This window comes from Phaethon lepturus, unplaced genomic scaffold (assembly GCF_000687285.1).
Source record: "Phaethon lepturus isolate BGI_N335 unplaced genomic scaffold, ASM68728v1 scaffold16980, whole genome shotgun sequence".
Taxonomy (NCBI): domain Eukaryota; kingdom Metazoa; phylum Chordata; class Aves; order Phaethontiformes; family Phaethontidae; genus Phaethon; species Phaethon lepturus.
Window position 1 is genome coordinate 1 of NW_010512763.1, and position 23,065 is coordinate 23,065.

At 41.0% G+C, this 23,065-nt stretch overlaps 1 protein-coding gene across 1 annotated transcript in view; it reads right to left on the reverse strand.

The window, feature by feature from the left end:
• Positions 1-17,291: 17,291 nt before the first annotated feature.
• Positions 17,292-23,065, reverse strand: part of BMPR2 (bone morphogenetic protein receptor, type II (serine/threonine kinase)) — a 54,591-nt gene continuing 48,817 nt past the window's right edge. Inside the window, exons 12-14 of the mRNA XM_010288126.1 lie at positions 22,426-22,598; positions 20,049-21,328; positions 17,292-18,286 (exon numbers count right to left, since the gene is read on the reverse strand). Of these exons, the coding sequence (XP_010286428.1) occupies positions 18,036-18,286; positions 20,049-21,328; positions 22,426-22,598 (1,704 nt within the window). The 3' untranslated portion in view covers positions 17,292-18,035. The remainder of the gene's footprint in view (positions 18,287-20,048; positions 21,329-22,425; positions 22,599-23,065) is intronic.

The window sequence follows — 23,065 nt, forward strand, 5'->3', positions numbered from 1 at the left end:
TTGTGTCGCAGCCTGTCCTGAGGAAACGGTTGCACGGTGGAAGTAGGGCTGCTCCATTACTTTTAGCTCGAAATGCACTGTACGAGAGGGCGAGGGCTCAGCAGCGGTTTATCCAATCGCCTGGCCCCCAGCTTAGCATTGCCGATGGTGGCACCAGATAGGTGGGTAATATCCAGGCAGACTTGACCCCCTTTTCCCTTAATTGCAATGTTTACTCTTCTCCATTAGATTGGTTGCATCTTCACTGCAATCTTCTAAAAATACTTGTTAACTGTCGGCATCCTCGTAGCCTGATTTATACATTAGAGAAGTGAACACATGCATGAAATAGGCCTTAGTTGAGGTGTTTGGATTATTTAGGTGCAAGTAAACATGCTTTAGCACCTTCAAGACATGAAGGAATAAATCCTTTCTGTCTTTATTGCAAATGCCAGTTCTGGACTACGAGAACTTACCCAAATTCTTTTCAATATTGCTTGGCAAGTAGCATGTTGCAATTGAATACCATTGCTATGATACAAATGGTGTGACAACAAATCCCATACCATTCTCTATTCTCTTCAGCTTGGTTGATACTTGAGCTTGATTTTTTCCCTCCTCCTTTCTCTTTTGCTGTTTCTGATTGTAGCCTTCTTCACTTAAAGAGCTCCAGCTTCCCCTTTGAAGAGTTCCATTCTTGTGACTAACAATTTTAACAAACCTGAAAAGCAAGACTCTGTGCCCTTCTTAAGGATGCCTGGACACTGGTCTACCTAAAGCCTTGAAGGTTAAAGCTCTTGTCAGAGTCAAGAGGTTTTTATGAGAAATCAGACTGGCAAAAGAGAACAGGACCGATGCGTTTCTGGTGAGGAGGTTGTTATGAAGTTAGCTCTTGCATTCTGGATTAATTAAATTTCTTTTGAAGGATGTTATGCTTGCTCACAGGTACTGTAGAGACTGGTAATATGGCCTGCAGGGTAGCAGGATGGGTCAACCAAAACTGGCTACAAGAGGCTGTGCCCAGTCTTAAGAATTATCTTGGGCTATCATTGAAAGTGTCTGTGTCAAGGGAAGGCACCAGAAGCCTGGCAGATCACCATCAGTCCTGTTGTATCCCTTTCTTAAAGTGTGCAGTTTACTTAAGTCGCCTTATAAATTGTACACATAGGCCACTTTTCAGTCCTTTTCTTCTAGCCATTACAAGCCATGCTAGTTTAATGTGGCAAAGCATCATAACCCCAGATAACCCACTTAATTAGTGAACTATCCAGGAAGCAGTGCTCTTGTCACCAGGAATGGCTCAGAGGCAGAGAACAGTAGGGGCTGCGTACTGTCGGCGTTGGAGGCGAAGGGATCTTGTAGTTCCCTCGGTGACTTCATGTATATACTGAAACAGAGAACCTGAGCTTCACAGTGTTCCACAGGTAAATGCCCAGGAGGTAGAAAACCAGCACCCTGGTACATCTGGAGGAATAAATGGAACCTGTCTGCTGCTTTGTTGGCAGCCCAGGACAACGCATGGTTACCCTAAAGCAGGTTAACCTGTGCAGCATTTATTTAACTTCTTGGCTACAATTTTTAGTCAAGAGAAGATGCAATCCTCTTTGCAGTTCTTCCTGCTGTGACAGCACCCAGTGCCAGTACAGTTGCTCAGCAGGCTTTCATCCCTTGGACAGTTTAATCTCTTCAGAAATATCGGTGTTGTTTGGAAGCAGTGTGCCATAAAGATATTTTTAAGGTATAAAATATTCTGAACGCATTCTAATTCCTGTCACTGTTTTGAAGAGGCGAAAAATGAAAGGTATTGATTCATATTTATTTGCGTGATGTGTGTTACGGAGCCAAATCACAACTTTGAATGCAGAAGATATCTGTAACAATTATAGTACTTCCCACATTATTGTCACACTGCAAAAATGGCATGGCTCCACACGGTTGTGAGAATATAAAGCAAAGCTTTTATGTATACTGCTCATCAGCAGTTGTATTGCTTTACACACATTAGATGTGAAAGTTGAACATGTAAAGTCATGTACTCAGACCTAATCAAACACCATGTACTTCATAGGTTCATTTGTTTAAACTGTAACAAATGTGTTACAACAGGATCCTACTCCTACACCTTATGGAAATAATGGAAACAACTGAAGCAGGATTATGAATTCATTGAAAATAGTTTTGAAACTTTTTTTTTAATTACACAAAAAGCCAAAACAAAACCTCAGCCCCCAGTAACTTGTGTTCAGTTTCCCCTAGACTCTTCTTGCAATTCACACTCCTCAGGCTCTGGGGTTTGTTTCAGCTGTTACACTCCTTACTGCCTTTGGACATTGCCAAACAGTGTCCAGGCCAACTTTGAACAACACATTTCTTATGGTTTCACGTGGAACCTTTAGGCTGCGGTTTCTTCACAACCATGACACCCTTACTCTGCCCATAACACCTAATGTAATGGTGCCAACAGTGATCCAAAAACCAGGAATGAAACTCATTGTCAACACAGAGGCTGTGAGCCATCTACCGGTACCACCTGAACCAGCCTTTTAGTGACCTCAGTCACTTTAGTGACTCCAAACTCACTGGAGTCACACGTGATCCCATATACGCAGGATCCATCTCTGCATCTTCAGCTCCTCTCTACCTGTTTTTTTAATCAACTCATTGGCCCACAAGAGCTGGGCTCACATACCACGCTGAAGTGCCACCCCCGGGAGGCGATGAGCACCCCCGCCGGCTTGCAGGCTCTCAGCACCGAACCAGAGGCCTTCCGAAACGTACTGCTTTGTAGTCATTGCTGGGAGGTTAAATCTAGGTCTTGCAGACATCCCTTACATGCAAGGTGTTGGTTCTTTCTTAAAATATGGTGGGTAGTAAAAGCTGCAGATTACAAACAAATCAGTCCAAATGGTGGAAGCATATCAAGAGTGCCCTCAAAGGCAGGCTGATAAAGCACACAGAGCTGCATGAACAGATCTGCAACCTGCTGAAAATAGGGAGGTAAACAAGCCAGGGAAATGGTCAAAACAGTAGCCCTGAATGAAAGCAGAGAAACAAGGGTCAAAGAGGTTTAACTAAGTTCATAGGCCCAGATCCCACTGTACAGCTATCAAAACAACTAATAGTTAGGCAGTTTTGTTGTACTAAGGACTGAAAGTTTATGAGTAGAACTGCTCATGGTAATATATATATATATATGAAAAATGTACTGTTAAAAATAATAGTAAAAATAGCAAACCTTGTGGAAAATGACTGTGCTCCAAGTTGCTTCAGATATGTTCTTGTCTTATTCCAAAATCAATGCAAAGCAGCCCACGTAAAGGAGCAATATACTGCCTGAAATTGGTTTACCTACAGTTGTTGCAAGTGATATTGAAGGTTGAAAGATTAAAGATTCTGAGAGTCTAATCTAAACGTTAGATTATGCCCCAGGATATTTCACTGCATTTCTCATCTCTCCCTTGCAGAGTGAGTTTGTTTTGCTTGTTTATGTGGATGTTCAACACCAACAGGAGAAAAAGACATTTAAAAAAATAGGACAAATATAATAGAATTTGCTTCACACAAAAACCTGTAAGATCCTAGTTAATATCCCAGAATATCTGGGGGGATTTGAGAAGGCAAGCAGACTGAAATGAGATATTAAGATTAAAACAATAAAAAACAACAGATGGGACTGTGGACAGAAATCAAACTACATGCGATAAGCAAAAGACAGCTTAAAGCAAAATGCACTCTTGCCACATTTTACGAAGCACAATCTTTAAGAAAAGTTATCATGTAAGTAACATCCTGAGGATTCAATGCCTCACTAGCATTAAGATAGCACATTTTTGACAAACAAGCCCCGTTCCTCAATGCAACACTTAACTGCAGGCTTGAGAGATGTTTCCACTGCGTGTTCATGGCACACATAATTACCTGGGAGAAGTATGAGGTTAATTTCTTTAAAAGCCAGTGCTAAGTTCACATACATGTGACACGTTTTTCCACACATACAGGTCAACTTTCTGAACACATGATAAATGAGAGCAGCAACAGTAAGCAACAACCTCGATGTGAGTGTCCAAAGCTGCTGAAGGAGAGGGGCAAGCGGGAGTCAAGCTTGGTTCACCAACATAAGCCCTCGTCAGCTGAGAGTGACTGCAACTGTTCTTGGGTTCTGTTGAGGGGAGAGAATGAGCAGCAGAAAAGGCATGGTGTCCACCACATTTCTGAATCTTTGGTTTTGGTAACATTGAGAGAAGTGGCCTAGTTCACTTAAACAAGACACAGTTTAATCTCCCCCAGGTACCCTGCCAGAAAGATGCTGAATGATAATTTGCACATAATTCCTCCCCTCCAACAATAAAACTTTCCTTCCTTTTAGGAAGCAAGAAATTTTTCTTTAAAATTGTTTTCCAAAACTATAATATTTTTAGCACATATTTACAGAGCTTGCAAATATAATGCAGAGATTTGTCTGTGTTTTTGTTGTATATAGCGATGTAACATCTGTTTCTGTATTTCTAGTCTCAGGGCAGAAGAATGTGTGTGAACTATAGAAGGAAACTCTTGATTTACAAACATTAAACACTGCTAGCTCCTACAAACCACTGGCACAATTTCTGTACTGTGAGTATAATGGAACTATACTGTAGTATATTTATTTCAATTGTTGACATTATCAACTAATTTAATAAATGACAATTTTTCAATAATGTAGATGTTATAGGATGATAAACATCCTGTATATTGAATAGGCATATAACTATAGACGCTCTTCCCTTAAGAGAAAAGGGAGCTCGTTCCTTCTGATTCAGGCCTGCAATCTTGTTTTGTTTCTGTTTGTTTTTATAACATGTAGAAAAGCTAAAGAGATTGTGAAAAGCATGTTGGCATGGCTTATCATGCACCAAGAGGCAGGGACAAAATTATTTTGCTTCTCTATCTACATACATTTGCTATCCCTGTAGTTAACCTAATTAATTTTAGCAGAGTGTGTTATGAAGTGGGAGCATGGGATTCTCTGATTCGGGAAAACATCTACTTACAAAGAAAGGATCAAGCAGTGTTCTGAATCTTCCTTGCATTCAGCCATGGGGAGCAGGGGAGCTTTTACCTAGTTTAGTTACATCTCAACAAGACATCAGTTTGTCTCAGTTGTGCCATCCTGTCCTCATGCATTGCACCTTGCATTCAGCCTGACTTTTTCTCCAGGAGAGCCAGAGCACCATTACTGAGAGAGAGGATGCGGTCTTTGAGAAGATGAAAAAAGCAAAGCTGGGCAAAGCCCAAAGCCCCAGGCCCCATGGCTGTTAGCATCCAAGGAGAAACCACAGCACGACAGCCACCCGGAACTGCAAGACTATGCCTGTCTCCCACGAGGAGAGGGGCAACTACCTAAGCACTCTTGCCTCATGGCGGCATGCCGAGGTAAAACTCAATGTGCAAGAGCTGCTGCTCAGCTCTGCCGTACCCCAGCTCGGAGCCAGCAGTCTCCTAGCTGGCATCCCACCAGGGGTGGATCATGAACCAGCCTGCCCTCCCTGCTTCCCTCCCTCCCCTGGCAGAGTTCAGTTCTTCTGCCTGCCTCCTGCACCCCAACCTGGGACAGGCGAAGGCTTCACAAATCTGCAGCTTGTTGGCTGCTGCCGGTTTGCAACAGGAGAACCTGTGAGTACCTCCTGCGGCTGGCTGCTATGCTAGGGTTAACACAGTGCCCCAGTCAAGCCTTTTTGGGCTGCTGCTTGCTTCGGTTTGGCTGCAAATACCTCACAGAGTCTCAGTTCATGGTGTATATAAGCAGATGGGAACTTCTGCCTGCCTGTGCCTTAAAAGCACATTTCTATCCCTCATGATCACAGGGTAAAGCTCAAACACATGATTTACTTGCATTCTGGTTTTCCAGAAGCAGACAATAAAAAAAATTAGCCTGCTTAATAGTGATTTTAAGCCAGCTGTTTCTGAGGCCTGATTGGGAATTTTTAATGGACCTGCAAGAAAATTCTTGGCCTAGGCAACAGAAATGCAGGTTCCCAATAAATACCTTCCTCCTCAGCAGAAATCCAGCAAGGCCTCTGTCCTGCAGGAGGTTCTCTGGCCACTGGCTGCACCCGTAAAACTGATGTGTGCGGCAGCAACACCTACCTCATTGACTGGAGTCAGACCTACAACTTGCTACAATGGTTTGTGTCAGATCAGATTTTTTAACTAATCCAGAGACCTGGAGGTGCTAGAAACTGCTCTTTACAACATATCTGCAGGGCTCAATTATTACTTTTCCAATAAGAGGAAAGAGCGAGGGGGAGAAAGTGAGAAAGAAATTGAGAAAACAGGCATAATTTCAATATTACGGCAGACGGGTAAAATACCAGTCTCTGCAAAACATACAGACTAACCATCAGTGACAAAACCAGGAACAGAGCACAAACTAACCTCACTTCTTATGCACGCAGTTCCGTGCACATAAAAGTACCTTATGAAAGCCGTATTTCTGGTCATTCTGATTAGGAAATCTGATAGCCTGTGGCATGAACTTCTTGCAAACAAAGGCTGCACTAAGTGATAGGGGGAAGCAAAAAAGCCTGTACCATTCCTAGGAGTTGCTTGCAGGCCTGTTGCAAGCAGTGACAGTAGTAAAATGAGCTATACAACCTCTGTACCTTCTTTATCACAATGCCCTACGCTATCCTTTCCTATTAGCACTTGGCAGAGACAACAAAGAAATAGGGGCAAAGACAAATGCTGAGTCCTATTGTGTTGCTGATGCCTGAAACAAATATCGGTATCCTCCCCTCATGCTCCTTCCCCTTCCTCAAATCCACCTCATGCACTTGAGATGCTGCCCACTGGCTTTTGCCCATCATCTGCTCAAACCATGCCTGCTGTGTACTGGGGTGTACATCCTCATTCTCAAAAGGTGCCTGGACAGTGATAGAGGGTCTTGGGATGCTCCTGTCCTTCCCATCAGGAATTGAAATGCGCCTGGATCAGGTGTTTCCGGCATTTGTCAATATTTGCATCCTTAACATTTTTCCAGTGCCCATGTGAGCCCCCCTCTAGAAATGCCATTTGCTCAGATGCTGCATAGTAAATACAGACTTGCTTTCCTTAATCATTTTCCATAGCCTACTCTGGACAGACAGGGCTGCCCCAGAGTCTACCAGCTGTCTTCAGGCAGCATTATCTGTTGTCTTTGTAAAAGAGGCATGAGTGATCCCCAAAGCCCGACTTCGGCTCAGATCACCGTTTGTGGATTTCTCGCAGATGTTCCCTGTGGTACTGAGAGCTGAAGAGAGGAAGATCCCTGACATAAAAGCAGAAGACCTGAGTGTGCTATTTAAATTCTAAGAATCAAACCATTTCAACTCCTTGTTGGATGGACAGTGACAACCTTTCAGGCTAACGTGAAAAGCCAAATTTATACAGATACAAACATCTTGCTGTAGTTGAGTTTTCCTGCCTGTGGAAAATTAACCTTCTTATCCAATAGAACGTGCGTTGGGTCATGGCAGTGAGCAGATGTCTATAATCTCCTGCACGTGGAGAATTTCCATAACATCAGAATTAGCAAGAAGTAAATGGGGAAAAAAACCCTGAATGGAAACAAATGGAAGACTGACGTGGCTGCGTTCCACAAAGTACGTTCTGCAGCTGCATCACTGCTCTGGAACAAAGGGAACTATAATTATTGTTGTTTTACTTTCATTTCCCATTAGCAAAGCAAAAGCCAAATAAAAGTGGTTGTTATTTCTGCAAGAGAGTGCTGGCTGAGGTGAGTATGTGAGGTCATGCAGAGAAATCTACGAGGAGACTTTCTTCAGCCTGAGTAGCTCACACACCCGGTAAAAAATAGATCAGTAAAATTCACCAGTAACACTTTGTTAATGCAGAGCTGAGTCAAGGCTTCTCAGACGCCCTGAGGATAAGACTCAGCCACACCTGCCGGGGTAGGGCAGGATTTGGCTGCTCTTGCTGTCAGCAAGGAGTGATAATTGCTGGGATGGCTGCCTCCCCCAGTGCTCGCAGCCTTCCTTGGTAGCAGCACCCCTCCATCCAGGGCGCTAGTGAAGGTGGAACAGGAATGCAGGAACTCTTGTTGTTTCTGTGTTGATCAGGTCAGCATCTCTCCCCAACTTGCTTGCAGTGCTGCCACCAGCTTCTCTCCCCTGCTCCAGAGGCAGAGCTGCCACACGGGGCAGGGCAGGGCAGGGCAGGGCGGGGCAGCAGGGAACAGGCCTCTTGTGCCCCAGGGAAACGAGAGGTTCACGTGGTTCCCAGTGCTCCTGGTGTCCCCGGCCCGCACTGACTCTCCCTGGCTACAACCTCATGGGAAATCTGACTTTCCTAGAGCTGTTCCTGGGAGGACTGCAGAGGTGTCAGGCTCCTGCTAACATAGAGAGTCATTGAGGTCTCTGGATACAAAGAGCTTTGTAGGCCTGTCCTTAAAGCCCCACATTGTAAGTAATAAGACCTGGCTAGCCAGCCTCTCTTTCTTGTGAGCTGGTGTTGCTCAGCTGTCTTGAGCCAACAGCAAGCCACTGCACGTGAGCACAGTGTGCTTTTTCAGGAAGGGACCTTCTCCTTGTCAATAACTGTCCTAATCTCCTAATCCTTTTCTGAGGCTGAAACCCCCAAGGTAGCGTAGCTGCAGATCCAGCCTGGAACATGGAACCTGCCTCCTGCTCACAGGGGAAGCGAGCCTTGTCACGGTCCCGCCCTGTAGCAGGGGTTTCTAGGTTCATTTGTGGGGCCGAGGCGATTTGCCATACAGGTAGGTGCTCAACCCATACACTACTTGCCTCAGTTTGTTGCTTCTTCCTTATTTATGACAGCAAGAAATGAAGCTCCTCATTCTGTCTCCCTTCTTTGCATTTTGGAGGTAGTTCTTTGGACACAGAGGTATAACAGTTGCACTACTTTCTTACTTCCTCGCGAAAATCATCCTTGTGGATAGAGAAAAATAAATGAACATGAATTAAGGAAGAAGAAGAGACACAAACAATGAAGCAACTGAGGTGCAGGATGGGTCATACCAATCTGTGTATAATGGAAAGTGCTGGAACCAATGAGGTCCCACAGTGCTTGGTGCTTTAAGGTGCAGGATGTGTATTGCAGCACTGTAAGGGCAGGGATGCTCATGCTACGGAGTCAGGGCTAATGTGGAACCCTGTTCCCAAGGCCAAGGCAAACCTAGGAACACTGGGAGTGTAACTGAAGGAAAGACTTCACCTCTCTGGTGACATGGCATTAAGTTGAATTTAGTTGCAGTTTGTGTAAGACTTTGCCTCAAGGCTGTGGTGACCATAGCCCAAGGGAGCTTGCAGTGTGGTGGTAGCACAACCCAAGCCGGCACAGTTTGTGCTCCAGAAAAAGAACTGAGGAGAACAAAGTTCCCTCCACATGCATAGGCAGAATGGCTGCCTCAGAGCTGAGCTAGCATTTGGATGGCTAGAAGGGGTAAGAAAGGTGGGACTTGTTTCTTGTTTGAAGGAAAGATTTAATATTTTCCTTCTGGTCAGGAGGGGAGGGTGACTTAGAGGCGTGGTACTCAGTCTTGGGACCATTTTGCATTCCTTTCCTCTCTTCTCCCCATGGACAAAAGCATCCCCATCCTAAAGCATCCCATCAGCATCCTGATGCCTGCCTCAGAGGCAATCAGGCCATGGAGCACTAACTCCCTCCCACACTTAGCAGCAGTCTCACAGGAGATGAGAAAGGCGAGATCAAACGAACAGCATCAAGCTGTGTATGGGTACAGTGTATCTACCATTTGTAGTGGTGGTGATTCCCGCTGATGGCTCCGCTTTAAGTTCCCCACAAGCATGACTGGAAGAAGGGAAACTAGAGGAAGAACTCTTCATCGTGAAGGAAAAAATCCCAGACAACTCCTTCAAAATTAGGTTCTTGCATCAGGACTTGAAAAACACTAGGAAGCAAAAGAAAGGAGACCACAGCAGAGAAAAGACCTGTCTCTTCCCAGCACCTTACCTTCAGGAGGCAGAGCAGGCAAACGCCTGGGTCTGGCCAGTCAGTGGGGGAGATCTGCAGGGTCCTTCTGCTCACTTAATCCATCTCTTCTAGTTCTGTGGGACAGGACAGCAGCTCTGGGCTGGGAAAGCTTCTGCTTGCAAGAATGCCATAGCGTTGTCCCCTCATGGGGAGGGGAATGAGTGCAATAGTTTGTGTGGGAAGGAGAGGGAGTTGCTCTTTTAATTCTTGTCCCACCTGCAAAGGTTTTTGCTTGCTGTGTTCCTCCCACATGCCTGGTTGCCATCAACCCTGCGCTCTACCCAAGTGCAGTCCGACCAAAAGTGAAGGAGAGAAGTATTTAGCTTAATGCCTCTTTCTCCTGTTCTGTTTGTTTTTTCTGTTGTTTTTTTCCTTTTGTTTTTCTGCATTGTTTTCTGCACTTAGCAGACAGACAAGGTGTGACAAGAGGCTATGTTAAGGCCTACTGCTTTGAAACGCCTACAAAACTATATTTAGTTGCCTACAGAAGCATCTTAACTGGCTGACCGGTGAGAATGGGCAAAAAGCAAGCAGAGGCACTGCAGTCATGTAGCGACAGCAAGCCCTATTTATTTCACACTATTATCTGATAACAGTGCAGCGTGCAATCTGTCACATGCCTAAAGTGTCTGAAAGTCCTGTTCAGTAATGAAGTAGTTCCTTATCCTTCAACCAACAAAACACAACTGCAGCAGGGGTTTTCCTCTTGTTCCCGGGAGCATGTCTTGTTACTCATGGCCAATAATACCATGAAAAACCCACAAAAGACTATGCTTTTCGTCATTAATATGATCTTTAATAAATGGAATAATGCACCATTTTACAGCAAGCCTTTTCTTTTAGACCTAAAGAAGAGCCTTTTAAATGTTCTTATCCAATGTCTCTGTATCAATACAATCTCTTTATTTAGGTTTATATATAACAAAGCAATTCTTACAAGTATTCATAGAAAAACTCTGTAGTGGCTTTAACAATGTCAGCTTTCATAGTGGCATCCACAGATGATTAAAAACCAAAAATTAGCTTTTTATTTCATACTCACACTGTTCCATGAAACACAACTTATACAGCATAGCAAGGGTATTGGGCAGCTTATACAAAAGAAATAACTGAAAACAATTATTTATAAATTCATACATGATATTTCCTCAGTCATTTGAGAGAAAAAACAAAAATACCCGTTAACAAAAGGGTTCTGATGAGACTCCATATTCTAGGGCTTCTCCCCCTCTTCCCCAGAAAAGCTCGCTCAGAAAGTAATGCTCTCTTTACAGTCTTTCATAAGGAAAATGGCAGTTTCACATCTGCTTATTTCAGCTTCTACAGAAGAACAAACCCTAGAAATCAGTCTTTGCCACATTCATTTTCCTCTTATACTGCATTTGGGGGGGAAATAATCAACAGCGATTGTAAAATATGATTCCAGCTTATATAAATGTGAATAGAGCACACTTTCCTCTAGAGACAAAAAGCAGACAAGAAACATTACATACAAACCTTTTTAAATACATTTCAACAGTGTGAAAGAGAGAGAAGAGTCACAAATCAGGAAATTCAAGTGACAAACAAAAGTCAGCTCTAACTTGGACTTGCCTGTTTCTTTGTTCTTGTGACTTTTTACACAGAAAGATTAACTATTTTCTTTCGTTTTGAATAAACAAGATTGAAGTATGATACTTCATGATACAGTTCTGAAGCACAAAAAAGTGAATCAAGTGCTCTAGAAATAAGCCTCACACATTTTTGCTCTGTCTTAAAAACAAGTGAAGGGGCTACAAAAATTGACTTTTGGGAGACCTTGAAACTAGGAAGTTATAAAGGCTAATTATTTCTGCTTTAAAATAGTTACCTGGCAGGATGCTATGCCCCTGATGGATGTATGCTCTTGTAATATACCTGCAGATGCCTGCAAGAACTTTGAAGAAATCCTCCCTCACTGTGAGAGTTACTGCATCTGTTGAAGCATGACGTATGCATTGTAGTTAACCAACTGATTGACTTGCAAATTTACACGATTGCTGATCAATAGGCTTTTTAAAAGATCTGACAATTACATTATAAATTAATGTAACTCCGACTAGTTCCTGCTTAATATGCACATATGTATATTAAACCACAGTGAAATAAATAGAAACGGCTGTGAAAAGTAATCTGTATTAGTAACGCACTACAGCAGCCGCTAAATCAGACCTGCACGAAGCCCAGATCAACATTAAGGGGCTTTGGTTGTAAATGAGGATTTAACTTGAAACCTTCCACGACCGCTCCCACTGGGGCAGTTCCACTTCTTGACAATAACCACAGCTGCACTGGTACTGAGCGAGCCCAGCAGCCTGAACCGAGGCGTCAGCTAACACCCTCAAGATGTCAGTAGCCAGGGTTCGCCCATGTGGTCCCACATTCCACCTTAGCTTTCCCAGGGCTAGTCCTCCCAAGAAATTTTTAAAACCACTGCCAGCAGAACCCAACCCTCCTTTGCTCAGAATCAATGTCAGATTCCTCTTTGATTTCAACAGCCCTTGGCTCAAGCGCTAACCGATTAGATGTTCATTTCCTCAGATACGCTTGTGCCAAACGTAACTCCCATTTGATTTGCAGGAGTGCCTAAATACGTTACCTGCAGAATTCTGTAGAAGTTCTGCTACCAATTTTAGTCAGTACAGAAGAAACTTCAAAATGAGAAGTCTGATTCGTTACTATTTCACATCAAAACCGAACCTACTTAGGGGACACACACCAAAAAAAGGGATGTATTTCTACACCTAAAGTTTTATATGACAATATAGAAGCCTAAAATGTAATTGGATTTACTGGACTGAAGAACAATGTTTAAATGGCAACCACACACATAACTATAGCTACTACATTAAAAAACCTTGTTAAAAATTATCATGTATTAAGCATTCTGGGTTATTTTTTGATCTTGTAAGAGAGGTACCTTAAATTACTCAGCTTCAGATAAAGTCTGTCATGTGCATGCCCAGCTGTCTCTCTCCCCCTCTCTCTCATGAATCCATTCCACCTAAACAATGAGTGACAAGTCTGTCATGGGAGATCTTGCACTACTGGACTATGTGTCACAGTCTGATCCCAATTTTACTGTGATGCACTAAAGACAACTTAAAAATGGCATAAGAAAAAGAACATTATACTTGTTACCAGTGCTGCCATCTGATGCTGTAACTCACAGAATTTAATCCTGGAATTTATGCACAACATACATACACATCTAAATACATACAGAGTTTACATAAAAATATATATTCAGCTTCACTGCAATATGTATATCTTTGTCACCGAAGAAAGGCTTGAAGTTGAACAAAAAATAATAAGCACATTAAAAAAAGGTCAATATATTTACCTGTTAAAATGGATAGTGGGAGACCAGACAGAAAAATTCAAATAATCCAAATTTATGCAAAATACTGAGTTGTCCAGTCTATAATCCAACTTTCATAGACTCATCGATCCTATTTCAGTTTTCTTTGATAAGCTGGTCCAAATTTTCCAATTAGACATCAGGTCATGTATATGCTACTGTGCTTGGCAATTATTATTTTTATTACTTAGAAACAGCCTGTTTCAGCAATGGGAACTGCCATCTTTTTTATACAGGTAAAAATTACAGCATAATTAATTTCTTCTGTATTGACTAAATACGTGGATTTTAAATTCTCCCTAATTAGGCTTGAACTTTCCATAATATTTCAATGGCAGAATGGCTATGATCTTTTGAGTATTTTTCATGAAAGAAAATTATAATCTGAACATAGACTTAGTAATGTTGCATTAGTGGACTATTTTTTTTTGAACATTTAAAAAAGGGGTACCACTAGAGCAAAATGCACTGAACACTGAAACTATAGCATATACAATGTATACATATGTACTTTTTAAAGAAACAATTCATTATTATTAAATTTGGCCTAATAATCTATTCCATACAAATATGGAACTTCCTTATTCTCCTTTCTGAGGCAGGTAGGATTCAAGATTTCTTTTTGAGAGAGCTGATGGGTGGGAAGATGCGTACTTTTGAAACATACTTATAAGGTGAGTTTTTTGTTTGTTTGTTTCCTGAAACCTGCCAGCATCCATCTTGCATTGTTTTTTGTCTCTAGTGCACTGAAAAAAGTGAAACTGTGTTGCCTTTAAAAATTAGGTAATTTTCTATATGGAAACAAGACGCAAATTAACAGCAGTAAGAAAGCAAAACACAAACAGAAATGTTCTTTGTTTCTCAGAATATTCTAATGATGATAATATCAATTGGTTTTCTTTTAAATTACGAATTTCTTTATCTTCAGCTGTGCAATTTAAGTGCATCTTGGTGTTTCAAGAAAGGCATTTCTAATGCTAATTGTTTAGCACATGAAGCTATAGAGCATTATAAGCAAATTCAGGGGAAGCATTGCAGATAATTCAACTTGTAAATATCAATTTTAGAAGAAAATAAATCTGACTATGAGGCATGTCTGTTCAAATGGTTAGAATTCACATTCTAAAAACCATGTTATGTTGGTGAGTATCTCTATCATAGGAAACAGAAAACGAGAAAATGCATTAACCTAAGCAACTCTTCTGGCTTCTACTAGGACGTCATTTCCTAAAACCGGTACGATTTTGGATTTTGGCTTATATGTACAAATATCACAAATGTTCGCTCTAACATTTTACTTGAATTATACATTATAAATTACCATAGCAAATATTCTACTGTTGCCTATTTGACAGTGGCACAATTCATAGGTATTTACACTATCATTCTATTTTCATTTTGCTATATTTATCTTGTCTGCAATATACATGAGAAATTGATAAAAAATTACCAGCTTCCATCATTATCCTTTTTTCTTAAAAAAAAACCCCAACAAAAAACAAAAAACCCAAACAACAAATAAATAAAACAGATGGGTCTCCTCTGTTCATGTGTCTGATCTGTGGAATTCTCTCTCTTACATGTATTTCATTTGGCTAAAGATGACTCCCCATGGTACACAATTCAATATCATTTAATTTGCAGAAGAAGTATTCTGTGGAGATTGGATTATGTGCTGTGAGCAAAAAAAGGGCATTACTAAATTAAGCATGAAAACCAAACTGCTAATCTGATCTCATCTAGCTGTGCAGAACTGAAATATTTTGGTACCTACTAAAGAGTTTGTTTTGAATGACCTTTGAAAATAAATAGTTTTTCTCTATTTAATCTACAGGGCATTTTGTGATAAAGCACATATTTCTGTCGTGTTACAAATTATATTTATCCATGGTAGGATTACAAAGACAATGCTTTCTACTAATTATAATTCATCCCAAAAGCCTTCCAGCAAGCGACAGAAATAGATAAAGGAAAAGAAACTATTGTTTACTTTAAGGATGTTTAAGGAAAACTGCAGGAGAACATTTTCATCTGGTATTAAAATTATTTTGATTGCACTGAGCATAAAAAAGTTGGATTTCTTACAAAGGATTGGCCTGAAAAGAAAGGCTAGAAGACTGGTGCAGATCTGTCTTAGTAGAAAGAAGTAGTCAGAGCAAATAACTTCTCTCCCCAGAGCATTTCAAGTTAGAGAAGTGTCTTAAATACGCGTTTCAGCCCACATTCTGAAATGCTGATGGATGATACGTGCAAGGCAAAGCAAGAAGTCACTGGGGAGTGAAGAACCTTCAATATGCATGATACAGTGATCACACAAACCAACATGCTGTACTTTGAATGGAGACTCAAAGGCCAAAAGAGAAGAAAAACACAGCCAGCATTATGAACAGAATGCCAAAAATTCTGACTCAGGTCTTGAAACCCAGCTGAGCAACTGGCAGGTTTTCAACATCTGGGATGCGAGATTGCAGCAGATGGGAAGCCGGAGAGAATTAAAAGTAAAACCAGAGAAAGGCTGTATTTTTGAAGAGAGAAGATAGAACTGTGTATTTATACAGACACAGAACAGAATTACACCTCAGAGATGAAAGGTACTACTTGAACTGGTGCTGAAAGAACACAGGGAGCCCAAAACGTGTCTCATGCCTTGTATTTCTTTCTACAACTACACTTAATCAAAGTCTGGATTTATGCAGTTATCTCTTGGAGATATCCAGGAGAATCTAAGACACATTAAGAAGCATTACAAGAGAAAATCATAGCAATCAAGCATAAACAAGGGAGTTTGGGGAACAGCAAGAATCAGATGTATATATGGCATATATTATGGTAGTTGTACCATCAGATATAGAAGAACAGGGCTGGCAAAGTTTACCTCGGGAGGGGAAAATAATATAACAGCAAGGAAACAAATGAGCTCGAAAGCACAGAGCATCTGTTTCAGGCAGCTGAAAGGAGACAGGCTGGGGGAGGCAATTGTTTGCTGCCAGTATCCTGCCACAGGAGTTTGGCAGGCTGAGGGAATAGATTTTCTTTCTTTGAACATCACCAGTTTTCAGATAAAGTGATAAAACTTTACTTAGTACCAAAGACTGACATGTGTTATATCTTTTTTATCTAAACAGTTTTTACTGAAGTGTTTTCAACCAGAAAGAATATTTCTCAGGTGGAAGGATATTTCTTGGGCGGAAGGAGGCCCTGACCAATAAGGAAATTAATTTTCTTTCAATAGACAGTAAAAACAATCATTCTAAAAAAAAGTAAGATTTACTTGAGATGGTGAAAAAACAATTTATCACAATAGGGATTACATTCCTGTTCACTGACACCTAAAATCAATGTGCATACAAACTGAAAGAAGGTTCTCGGCAGAGGGGGAAAAAACCCCATCCTCTCCCTCAAACACTCATAACCATGAATTTTAAAAGCATGCAATAAATTTTGACAAGATGAAAGAGGGGCTCTAAAAACTCTGAAGTGAGGACAAGTTTCAACTCAACTCAGCAACAACAGTCAGTTAGGATGCACCTACCTGCGTAAGTGATCAGGCTGATTTTACCCCAGACTCTCTGCAAGGAGGTAAGTCAGGAAAGATTTGTAACTCATCACAAAACTGTTTTGTGCCAAATAGGATTAATGATTTTTCCTCTGTGTAAACGAAGTAAGTTTGCAACCTATCTTCACTAGAGCTTTTAAGTATGACAGTTATTAAGACTTCTGAATAAAATGCATTACTTGATTAGTGATCTAAATAAGGTTTTACATTAAGTACAGGGAGTGAAACTGCACACAAAATAAAATGGAAAAAATGGCTGACATTGTTTCCTTACATTTGTTCAATGTTTTGTTATTCAGAACTTCACAGGCTGGCATCTACTACTATAAAGGAAACACATTTTGATTTGCAAGGATCAAAGGAAAAGTACTGAGCTCGGAAATTTTTTTTTTTGGTTGCTTTTTAAAAGCCCTTTCAAGTTGGGAAAAATTCATGCATTGTCACCTCAGAGCACAATGTGATATAGGCAGCTGCTTCAAGCTGGCTACGGTGTGCAAAGTTCACTGTCATGACCGGCTGACTGCTCAACTGTCAGGGAAAAATTAACAAATACAAAAAGGGGAACATGTGGCAGTGTTAGAAACACACTTTTCAATAAAGCATACTGTGAACTATAGACTATTGCACATTTCAACATGACACAAGAAAAAAAGGAGGTTCAAAAGAGAATACACTTTGTAACATAGAAATATACAGACTAGCTTGTGCACAGAAGTCAAAACATGGTTACAAGACACCACTGCAGTCAAACCTGTCTTATAGTCTGCTTATGATCTTAGTGACCTTAAGAAACTGGTCCAAACTGATTATCAGCAATACTTTTTTCTGTTACTTTTTTTAAAAAAATATTTTGAGACCACATTTTTGATACACATATATATATTCCGTGGTCAAAACAGACAGACTTAACTTTAGCGATACTAAATAAAAGTGCAAAAACGTTCAAAAATAAAACAAAATAAAAAAATATGGAAGCATAAGCTAAAAATTTTCTGCATAGCTGAAATCTATTTAGCGCGAGTCCTTGGTAAGGGTTGCTGACAGGAGGAGAAAGCAGTTTTTTTTAAATGTCTTCTGCATGTTTGTTTCAAATAATGCAAAAAAAAGGTCATTTGTTGGCTTTTAAGTATTTCACAGACAGTTCACTCCTGCGTCCTTAGATACCATTGTGGTGGCGGTGCCTCCTTCCGCAAGGTACACAGCAGTGCTGGATTTGGAGTGGACCGCCCGGTCACTGCCATTGTTGTTGACCTCGCAGTGCAGCGGCTCGGTGGAGATGACCCACGTTGAAGGACGCCACCGCTTAAGTGAGTACGGAGTTTTCACACGTTTCTTGATCTTTTCTCCTGAGCCCGATTTGCCATCCTGTGAGGAGTCACCTACTGAAGACAACAACAACAACAAAAAACCAAACAAAAAAACAAAAACAGAGTAGAAAATAGTATTACAAGGAAGGCAAGATTAGAGTGGAGAGTATGAGGTTGTTACTCATGCGAAACAGAAGAACAAAATCTTATCTTACAACACAAAAGCAACTGTGTGGCAGAGGCATGACAGGTATATCAACTACAGTAGCTGCCACTAAAACAAGGGGTCAGATTCTGTTCTCTGGCAGAAATTACTTCAGTGAAGTAATTTGTGTTACCTTGAATGCACATTGGCACCAAACAGCAGAATCAGCATTTGACATTTGAGGGGCTTTTGCAATCATAGTATCTTATATTACCTGTAATGGGAGGTACAAAAAAATGTCGCTACTACAGGATGGCAAAGGCTAAACTTTTAATAGTATAATTAAATCATAAATACCCTAATCCTGCTTCACCTGGCAAAGCATTTAATCTGAAGGCAAAATGGTCTATTCTCTGTTAAGATCCTAAGACAGGATTTGGGATGTTGGGTTGCAAAACTGGCAAAACCTGCAAAACCAACTTTAATCATGATAAAATTTCAGCCATAGAAATCTGATTGTTACCCCCAAAAAATTAACTTTATATAACCTTCAAGCACTTTCTTTTAACTTAACCTTCAATTAAAGAAAGTTACTGCAATAATCTTTTTTCTTTACCTCAATAAGTTTTCAACACAAGTTAACATGTTAAGACAAAAATTAACGTTTCCTACTTAAAAGGAAGGCTTAAACATTCCACTGCTGAATATTCAACTACATATCTTGAAAGATCTGTTCTGGTTTGTTTCTAAACTTTTTCTTTCCAAACATGCCTGGCACCCCAGATTATTTCAGTAGTATCACAGTGTCTGCCTAAACATAGTCAGAGGTTTGCAAGCACCTTTCAAAGACTACAGTGCATTCTGGAAATATATTCTCTTAAAAATGCACACTATGAGGCCTTTCCAACAGGCCCAAGGTCAAACTCAGAAGATGTACCTAGTTTAACTATAACTACGTGATTACATTCTTACTGTAAAAAGGAGAGCCCCGTTGTAACCTCTTAGCTCTTTGGCCATAAAACTCTTAAGGCAGTTATTCTGAAGGAGTCTATTAAAATCAATTCCTTCTCTAACTACTTTGATTAATTTTTAATATGTAGATGGTAAACTGACAAAGGATTGCTATTAACTCTTGGAGCTCAGACAGCAAAGTAGAGAATGCCTAAGCCCTGTCCAGGCTGGGCTAATACAGTAAAATCAGTTGCTTTAAAAGTAATGAAGCATATAAGTAGTTATTATAATAAATTATTTTAATCAATGCATCTTAGAGCCAGCTACTCTTAAAAGAATGAGGAAAAATAAGGAAAAGCAGGTGTAATGTGCCGCTGAAGGAAGAAATAGGAAGCTTTTTCAATTTGCTTTGCAGCAGCAAAGCTAGGTGCCTTGCAAGGAATAATGAAAGTTAGAAATTACTCCCTTCCTAGAGTCAGAGTACACAGACTATAAAAGGGGCAGATTTATTCCATGTGTGTGGAAGGAAGATAGTGACCTAATGTGTGCTGGAGTTGATGGAGACAGGACTTTATCGAGAAGATTGAAATTGCACTGATGGAAATTAAATTTATATGGGATTTAGTAAGTACGCTTTGAGGAGGGACAGGAGAGACAGAAGGATTTTCTATTCAAGCAGATATATGTAGTTATTAAGTAAAAAAGAGTCAGGCAAGCTGTTCAAGTCCTGCAGGCACTTACACTGCATACTACTGCTATCCAAACTATTTGTGGCTGATAGATCCAGTGAATTAGGCCTCTGTGCTCTTCTAGTCTGGGTCGGCCCAGAATTTCTCACTACATTCTGGGTACTGACTGTAGCTGCATCTTGCACTGGACACGGATTACTGTTGTTGTTATTAGCATTCGTTCGGCCGTTATCCAGTGGTCGCTCTCTCCTGTCTACTAGGCGGTCCAGAACACCTTCATCATGGCCAACCTGTTGCTCCCGCCTCAACAAGGGTTCGTGCTCATCAGGGCTTGAATTAATATTTAGCCGACTATCCTCTCCACTGAACTGGTTCTGAAGCATTTCCTGGGCCCTTTGCGCTACCGAACTGGTTGTCTGGCCAGATGGCACTGTGCCATTGGCGTATTGGGTTGTGCCAGCATGAGAGTTTATGCTGTGGCTTCTCCCGGCCACTCCGTTCACGGTAACTGTCACGACATGGGGTTCTGCAGCATTGATAGTGTTCATCTTGGCAACGCCTGTTTCCACTTGCTTCAAGTTTGATTTGTGCTTGCCAACAAATTTTAACCGTGGCTCCTTTGTTGAATTTTTGGTGTTTAGGGGGAGGCTAGTAGGCCTCTTCGGAAGGTTCTGTTGCTTGGGTAGAGGATAGACCTGAGCAGATGGGACATCCGGAATCAAACATGCTTGGCCATTGCCAGCTTGTGTGAAGTCCTGTTGTCCTGTCACCTCTACTGCAAGTTTTATCAGCGGATAAAGCAAGCTGGAACTAGTGCTGCTGAGTGGGTCTGGCCCGCTAAACTGCTTAAGTGAATGTTCCATCAGATTCTCATCAGAGCTTTCTTTCAGGTTCTTATCCACTTCTTTTGGATCCAATTTATTTGTCTCTAAGTCCTCCTCTGTTAGCTGCAGGCAAACAGGGGTGGGCCCACCTGGCTGCATGACATTTGTAGTATGTAAGTTTGTTTCATCCGAATAAGGCATTTCGGATATGGTGGTCATGCCAGTGCTAGGAGTGAGGCCAGTTGTATTGGTGGTGGTAGTATTGGTGGACAAACTGGTGACACTTGTCTCAGGACTAGGGATGCGAGCTTGAGCTTGTTGCCGCTCATAGTTAATGGAGTTTCTATTCTTTTCCCCTGAAGTCAATGGTGTAGTGGACATTGAATGTTCAGAAGAAATGTTCTTCACTATGCTGTCAGTGTGGTGGATTGAATCTTCAATGTAGGAAGAGGAAGAGTAATCTGGATATGGCCTTATCTTTGATACACGCCTATGATGCGACAGATTCCTTTAAGAAAAAATAAGTGATATTAACATCACATATGTAAAAATCACCTTGTATTATAAAGTCGCTGCTTTAAGAGAGCTGAATGTCTTTCTGTTTCTTTTCATGCATAAACTAAGGACAGATACAGTACAAACTGAGATCCTTCAGTAACTTCCTTGAAAAATCCTGGGTAGCAGAAAATTGGCTTTACTAGCATAGCAATTTTGTCATGGATGTTATTTATACAGCTAAGTTGGATAACAGTAATTCTCTTTTATTTGTCCAATATGCTGTTTGTCCAGTTCACTGCTAAGGTACTGCTCTAGCTGCAGAGAAGTGACGCTGAAGGAGGGCAACAAGAACTCAACACACAAGATGGAGAAAGTGATGCTGGGAAAAGTCACTAGGTCCTAAACCATGAAACATCTATTATTTTAACAATTTAGGTGTTCTACGATTTGAACATATTTTTTTTTTCATCACAGTAAACACTGCCACGTACAGCAACACTACTCTTCTCTCAAATCCAGATCTCTAGTGTATACTATTAAGCACTACTGTCAATTCTGCAAATTCTCACTCCCCTTGGACCATATGTAAGCAGAGAATGCACAGCATCTCTCTTGCTGGGGTCAGAATAACAACGACTTAAAGGATGGCCCTGCGGTTTTCTAACTGAAAAGCTACAGGCTTCAGACTTGGTCATTTCCTGAATTCATATTGCCTGCAAATTCAGTTTTTAGAAGAACATTTTAAATAGAAGTCTTATGCATCATTTAGGAATAGTCCTTAAAGACAATTCATCATCACTTCATATCTTTGTAAGCCTGTTTGGAGAGTTTGCCTAAGTTCAGTGTAAAAGGCTCCTCTGTGAGAAGTACAGTTGTTTACATAAAAGGTGCCTGAATTCTGGGGACACATCAGAGATCTTAAGAACACAAGCAATCAGGATCATGTCATACAGTACTCTCATGCAGACTAGCTCACATAACACACACCCACTTCATGAGTGCAGAAACGTTAAGCCAGCAGCGTGCTCTAGCTTCCTTCCTGGAGTGAGCTGAAGCATTACATTGGGCATTTGCTGCTGACTAAAACCAAATGTTTTTTCTTCTTACCGCTCATTTTGCATGGCAGTTGACATAGGGTTGACCGTTGGACTAACTGATTTATTTCTCTCCCAAATCATCATGAGTTCTGCCATCCTCTCCTCAGCACACTGTGCTGTTAGTCGAGCTTCAGCATCTTGATCCCAGCAGTCTTCAATTGTTTCTTTAAGGGACCTCACAGCCTGCCAGGAGACAAACCAACCAAACCACTTTATCTTAAATTATTTCCTCTTTTTATTGTGCTTCTAATTTACTTTTTAATGACAACATTCTGTATGCATGAAAATAGTCACAAGCTGGTGAGAAAGAGAAACAGAAGATACACAGTTTGGTTCAAAGCTAGTTCACCCTAAAAACAGCAATACGCAGGACTAACATTATCATACCTCACACACACACCAACTAGGAAGACAATTATTTCGGAAAAGCTACATTCGCTATTGTCCATACAACCTTCAGCCAGTCCTCGCTGATGTATGCATGCTCAGCTCACTCTCCCTGCCTTATGAAAGCTGCGTACTAAGGATTGGTGCTATTCTGGAAATGCTGTCATTGTTATCCTCACGATTCACCTACTGGTCCCTGTCTTGCTTCCCAGCATGTATGCAAATAACACAGCCTTGCTCATTTCATCATGCTTTTCCTCCTC